This window comes from Cotesia glomerata, linkage group LG8 (assembly GCF_020080835.1).
Source record: "Cotesia glomerata isolate CgM1 linkage group LG8, MPM_Cglom_v2.3, whole genome shotgun sequence".
NCBI lineage: Eukaryota > Metazoa > Arthropoda > Insecta > Hymenoptera > Braconidae > Cotesia > Cotesia glomerata.
Genome location: NC_058165.1, coordinates 12453150 through 12460681, shown reverse-complemented (window position 1 = coordinate 12460681; position 7532 = coordinate 12453150). Strand labels below are relative to the sequence as shown.

Sequence of the window (7532 nt, the reverse complement as noted above, 5' to 3'; positions counted from 1 at the left end):
AAAGAGCTGTTGACCTTTTTAACGAATTCCAAATCTGGTGTCTAACCCTCTATAATTTTTTCTATTCAACATTGATAAATAATAAGACACAGGATCTCGATCTTTATGTGGTGTGCTTGTCATTCCTGGAGATGGTGACATAATAGTTTTATTTATCCTGCTTGATTGATCTAAACTTGAATTGTCACCTAACATTTGAGAGCTATTATTGTTAATCGTCTCATATTCACTAATTTCTGGTTTCTTGAGTGAATAATTCTCTGACTCATCCTGTTTTATTTCATATTTTATAGCTTTAGAATTTTCAACTAATGCTCGTAATGGCGTCACTATAGGTTTAAAAGCTTCATTTGCTGCTTGTTCAGAAGAATCTCAACCAATTTTCAATATCTTATATTTCTGTCTGATTGAATCACTAACTTTGGATAATTCATTCAACATCTCAGTCTGTTGAGATATACTTTTTTTATACGCCATGTTTTCACACTCGAAATCGTCATACAACTGGCCAATTTTATACATGATCATCTAATTTATACTTATGAAGCAGTCAAAACCTTTTCTATAACGCCCATTATTTACTTCACTATCTTTGTCAACTACCACAAATCCATACTTATTGTTACTATTTTTATCATTCCAGCATGCAGCACATAAGTCTCTGAATTCATTATACGGCATATCAGTATTCACATGATCATCATAAATATGTTTTAAGTTCATTTCATCTTGACGAAAAAGCACAAGAAAGTTTGTATTGTCTCTAATTAGATGTTTTGGAATTTTCGAATAGGTTTGAGAGAGATAGAAACTATCCACATTCTTATGTCGCCCCATACAAAAATAAGCTCTGATATGATCCTGTTTCTCGCAAGCTACGTCATCAAATATCATGAGTGAGTTTGATTGAGCCTCCTCTGGATTGATGACTGACTCATGATCGCTGAATGGGTGATAGCCTACCCCCTCCACAGGTTTGAGGATAGATTCTAAAAACTTATACTTTGGTTGGTTTAAAGATTTAGAATATACATAAATATTCTCAAACCTCAAACCATTAGGATGGGTTACAAGAGATAAGAGTGCGTTAGTCTTCCCACAATTTGATGGTCCACAGATAATTGCTCGAACAGTATTCGGTAAGAGCGCACCATGACGCTTTTGAACTTTTTTATCATCACCTTGTACAATCTGATCAAAATTTATAACCGGTAATTTAGCAGTTTGTTTTTCAAACTTCATTTTGACAGGCACTGATTACTGTTAACTGTATGACATTTAAATCACAACTCATTGATTTGACTATAAATATTGAGTATTTATATAATCTGAGTCAGTAATTGATTAGCAATGGTTAAGAACAGACGCCTTATTAAAGCTAAAACTAAGAGTGGTGGGGGAATTGTTAATGGGCTTATTAATAAACTACCAATAGAATTACATGTACCGGGATATCAATATTGTGGACCAGGCACAAAGTTATCGAAAAGACTGGCTCGAGGTGATCCTGGTATAAATCCGTCGATAAAGCGTGTAAAGATCATGACATTGCTTATTCAAAAAATCCAGGTGATATGCAGGCGCGTCATGCAGCTGATAAAAAGCTTGCACAACAGGCTGCATTACGTATTCATGCTAAAGATGCTAGTCTTGGTGAAAAAGCTGTTGCTTGGGGTGTTAACAAGACTATGAGAGTTAAAAGAAGTTTGGGTATGGGTTTGTGCGCCAAAAAAAATAAAATGAAGAAAAATAAAAGGCTGAAGAAAAATAAAAAGTTAAAAACAAAACCTAAAAGAGGCGGTAGAGTGAAAAAAAAACTTGGAGGGAATATAATGAAGAAAAATAAACCTGTATCAGTGCGAAAAATAATTAGTTCAGCTAAAAAATCGATGCGTAAAAGCATTGAGCCAATAAAATCAGCGTTACATGCAGCTAGAAAAGCTGTAAAAGATGCAGGTGGTGAAAGAAATGTTAGATTACCACGTGTATTACCAGTACCTTCGAAGATTGGAGGGATGCTACCATTTCTAATACCTATGTTTGCGGCACTCAGTGCTGTAGGTGGCTTAAGTGGTGGTATAGCGACAATTGCTCGCACTGTAAATGCTGCTAAATCAGCTAAACGTGATTTAGAAGAAAGTAAACGTCATAATGCAACTATGGAGGCAATAGCTTTAGGCAAAGGGTTGTATTTGAAACCATATAAGCAAGGAATGGGATTATATTTGAATCCGCAGTCAAAAAACTTTTAACGCTACCACATCGAGCCCTAACTAATTATGATTTGATAAAATATGCGAAAGATTTGGAAATTCCACATTTTCGAGGTGTTTTCATGAGAAATGATTTACCAAAATCGGGTCCATGGGTCAATGAGTGCGCTATTGTTAATTTAGATGATAAAGATGGACATGGGACTCACTGGACTGCCTACAGGAAAAATAAGAAAATTGTTACTTATTTCGACAGCTTTGACATAAAGTCAATATAATGGGAATAGTGTTTGATAAGAAGATTGGTGGCGGCTATAAAACATCATCATCATGGCTGAAGTCAATCAGTCGTCGCAAAGCATCTCAAGTGTTGACATCTCAGAACGTACAGTTCCTCAAAAGCCTTGGATTAAAATTACGTGGAAAATTGACAAAATAAAGAAGATAAATTTGTGCTGTATTGTTTCACCATGGCTGAAATCTTAGATATTCAAAAACCAATCTTCTTTGATGAATCAGTTTCTCACTATGAAGTTTACGCACATTTACCGTATACTTCATCGACATTAAATAATAGTGATGAAATTAGAATCAGCATTCAACATCAAGATCTGTGTATTTTACCAAGCAAAAGTTCATTACACATCTGTGGGAGATTTGTTAAAGAAGATAACACAGCTGTAACAGAATCTATGGAATTAGTCAACATGGCTATTTGTCATATGTTTGAGGAGATACGCTATGAACTGAATGCTGTAGAGATTGATAGATGTAAAAATGTTGGTATTACAAGCCTTATGAAAAATTATGTATTGCAGAGTCCAGGACGGGGAAATATTATGGAGAACGCGGGTTGGCTAACACAAGCAGCTAATAAATTAACCGATGCTGATGGTTATTTTGATATATCTATACCGCTAAGTTTCATATTTAGATTCGCTGAAGATTACAATCGTATTATTATTAATGCTAAACATGAATTGATACTCATAAGATCAAATGTTGACACGAACGCATACATTCATAAACCAGCTACTGCACAAGCCGTTGCTGAAAGAGTGAAGATTGTTCTCAATAAAGTGGTGTGGAATGTTCCATACATTACAATGTCTGATCAGCAAAAAATTCAAGCGCTAAATTTCATCACTAACGATCCAGCGATTTCAATGAGTTTTCGAACATGGCAATTGTATGAGTATCCGATGCTACCAAGGACCACGAAGCATGTCTGGCCAATCAAAACTTCTACACAGCTTGAAAAACCACGATATGTAATTTTAGGATTCCAAACTGCACGGAAAAATGTTGTAACGAAAGATGCTAGCAAATTCGATCATTGTAATATTAGAGATGTGAAACTATTTCTGAATTCTCAAAGTTACCCATATGGAAATTTAAATCTTAACATTGCTAGAAATCAGTTTGCTTTAATATATGATATGCATACTAATTTTCAAGTTTCATACTATAATAAAGATCCGGAACCATTATTATCAAAAGCTAAATTTCTGACGCGCCGCTCTACATTATAGATTGCTCGAAGCAAAATGAATCAATCAAGTCCGGGCCTGTTGATATACGAATTAAATTTGAATCGGAAAATCTGTTTCCTGATCATACCGCGGCATACTGTCTAATATTACATGATCGTATTATAGAATATAATCCAATAAGTAGTACTGTTAGAAAAATAACATAAATTTGTATAGAAATGCAAGTGAAATAAAAAATTTTAAATTTAATAAACGTTTATTCAATCAATCTCATATTACATAAGTATTTGTTTATTATTATTATTATTATTATTATTTAAAGATAATTATCATAGACAAGTCATACAAATTATTTTTTTCGTCTACACTCATAACAATTTTTCTTGATTGGGTACAGCCAGATACCGCAAACATCTTGATCGGGTTTTTCTTCTTCTTGTATTTGGTAATGCTCCTTGCAGTACTTATGATCCTCAATTAATTTATTTTTTTGTAGATGATCTGGTAGTTTATCCCAAATATTTTTTATTTGCTGCGGTGTCACTTTGAGGAGAAATTTCTCATCCAAGCAGGCGATATCTATAGTATGCATTCTGGATAAGCTTTTGAGGTTATAGAAAATTTCAACTGACTTCTCATATGAAGCTCCAGCACCCCAAAATTCTACGATCCATCCTCTAAATCGTTGAGCAGTTTCGTAAGCACAAGCGTAATTGAAGCTCATCGAATGATGGCATCGATTCTCACAGCGATAAATCTTATAAGACATAACAGCTTCAGAAGAATACAAACGCATATTTTCGATATTAATGATTGGAAGCGTGGTATCAGTCATTAGATCAAGCCAATTTATCTTCCATGCACCATGCACATAAATAGTACGCGCATTATCTATTAAGCTTTTTATAACATTTTTTTGCATATCATATGGTGTAGCACCAGTATCCCATTGTATTCCATGTTTGTAACCCTTATAATCGATGGTTTTTGAAACCCACCCTTCATTAGGGTTATCAAACGGTGGTTTAAAGATGTAATATCTGCACTCATACGCTCCTCTATTGATAATGTCACCAGAAATATTAATCGCACAAAGTTCTTTAACTATAAACTCTTCGCCACGTATCTCAAACCCTGTGATATCTAAGATGATCTCCATCTTGTCTACTTCCCGGCTAAAATTTGTTTAATAGCTCCAATTTTGAAATCTGTTTGATAATTTCCAAAATCTCATTAACTCGATGAGCTATAACTTTTGTTTCAGACACAAATATTTCGGGATCTAAGTAGTGCTGATACCTGATACAGCTAATGACGCTCTGTCTACAGCAATGGAATTTGTTGTGATCAATTTCACTCCTCAGATGCCTGATGTAGGTGATGAATTTATTTAAAATACTTAATAGTTCAAGTTTACTCGGACACGATGTTAAATCTTGTAAAATATACAAAGAGTCTTGATGAGTAATCAGATATTCCAAATCAGACCTTCTGATGCCTTTACCCATAACTGGCCGATTTATTCACTTCACTGATTTTTCAATAACTATGGCTACACATAAAAACTTTGATTCTTATAGTCCTAAATCCCCACCCAAATTTATTGAATTAGAGGGAAATTTTGATTAAATTCTGAGAAAAATGAGTCATTTGTTGTTAAAAAATGAGTAATAAACATGATAAGCTGATTAATTAATCGATAATCTCATTATAATCGCCTTATCTAATGAAAATTCTCATTTTTTATATTAAAACATGACTAATTCAATCAAAATGCAGATAAAAAATAAATTAAATAATAAAAGAAAAAGTTTGTATTAAGAATGACTAATATAAGATAAGATAACAATAGTTATAAGATAAAAATTATTATTAAAAACTATTATAAAAACTTATAAATAAACAAAAATACCCCCCCCCCCTCAAATCATAAACAATACTAATAATCAAATTCAAAAGTATCCATCCCCACCCTCGCGCAAGGCCCAAAACTAGCGCCCTCTTTTAATGATAGATCGAAGCAAACAGTCGGTAAGATAAACCGACTGTAGATAAAACAACAGTCGGTAAAGAAGATTACACACAAATTACCGACAGGAGGTACATAACTCATCGTAGTTCCAGGTGGCGGCCGCTAGATGGCGCTCGTGTTGGTGTCTAACTCCCCATGACACTCTACTAATTACTTTAGTCACATAGTAATCCAGGATAAAACCTTTCATACCTAACCTTTCACAATTTTAAATTGTAAGACTTATTACATTTTTACTAATCTTTCCCGTACTGAAAAAAAAATATATGCCACATATACGGGGGTAAAAAAAAAGTACGTGGCGTATATATTTTATATGTGCGACGTATATGTATTTTTGTCAGCATATATGCGCATATATATTTTTTCAGTGTGGATTTACGACATATTAAATTATAAAAAAATTTTTTATATTCTATATTTACGTGTTCATATTAATATTAACTTTTTGACTCTATTGTCTTTCATGACAATTGGTCCTTAATTGAGGTTGGTTTTTTTAAGAATCATTATCGTATCAACAATTATACCAGTTTATTGATGAAAAATGTCTTGTAAGACAAGTAAAAATTACATTAACTTGGTTGGGTTCGAGTCAATAAGTGATTTGAAATTACCCACGAATCGTGATGTTTTATGTTTATTTTTCAATAAACATCGAACAGATAAACTATTCATTCGCGAAAGTGCTAGATTTGTTCTGGGTGAGGTTTTCAAAGTGAGGAATAAGTTCACATTACCAGGAAACAATTCACATCGTTCAATTGGAAAAATTGAAAAATTACATAAAAACTGGCAAAAAACTCAAGTACATAAAGCTTGCAAAAAATCTCCCGCACAACAATTGGCCGAAAAAACTTTTATCAATTCTCTCGACAAACTGTTCGATATTGCACCGCAGAATGTTTTGACAACATTAAGCTCACCACAAAAGAAAGTTTTGATTGCTAGTCGGGAAATTTGCAAACGTAGTCAGTTGATAAAGATTTCAGCCAATATTAAAGATGTACAAAATACATCGACCTTTTGTGTGGAAGACAATTCAAATTTTATTTCGATGGAAAGTGCTGGGACAAATGTAAATACTAATAAAGTTGATGGAGCAGGTAAAATCGAATGGTTACTCATATCTTTTATTTTTAATAATCCATTTTAAAGAATTCTTCTCACAGCAATAACTTTACAATTCATTTTTAGTTTATTATTCTGTGAATGATTTTTACACAGTAAAAAAATTTCCGTCTAATTTAAGACAAATATTTGTTTTACTGACTGTTTTTATACAAACTAATGTTAATTGAACATTCTTGTGTGTTAAATCAACACATGAGAATGTGAAATTCTACACACTAGAGTGTAATATTCTACACAAAAATTTTTATACTTTACGCAATGACAAAAAATTTTTTACTGAGTAAATGTACTGTGAATAGTCTATACTAACGTCATAATTTTTATATTCTTCACTTACTTGATAGGCAATTTGCTCACACTTTACTAATGCTTTATGTAATACTGTACATTACTGAAAATATACGAGCAATTTCACTAGAAACCAAATATATGAGTTTTCGGCTATTTAAGATGAAAGTAATATTCTATCATCATTTACAATAGACCAGAAAGTTGTTTACATTTTTAAATGAGTGTGAGCTTAATGTTTATGAAGTTCTCGCAATTCAAAAGATCTTTTTTATGAGCTAATAACATTCAATTTTTTTCTTCTTTTTTTTTTAATGATTATTTTTCTATAATTTCTATTTATAGTCTCTTTGTTACCTCTTTCACAACATT

At 32.7% G+C, this 7532-nt stretch overlaps 1 protein-coding gene across 1 annotated transcript; it reads left to right on the top strand.

Annotated features, from left to right (window-relative positions):
- Positions 1 to 2683: 2683 nt before the first annotated feature.
- LOC123270101 lies at positions 2684 to 3745 on the top strand. Its single transcript, XM_044736036.1, has one exon. The coding sequence runs from the start codon at positions 2684 to 2686 to the stop codon at positions 3743 to 3745; it is 1062 nt and encodes a 353-aa protein (XP_044591971.1).
- Positions 3746 to 7532: the final 3787 nt, after the last annotated feature.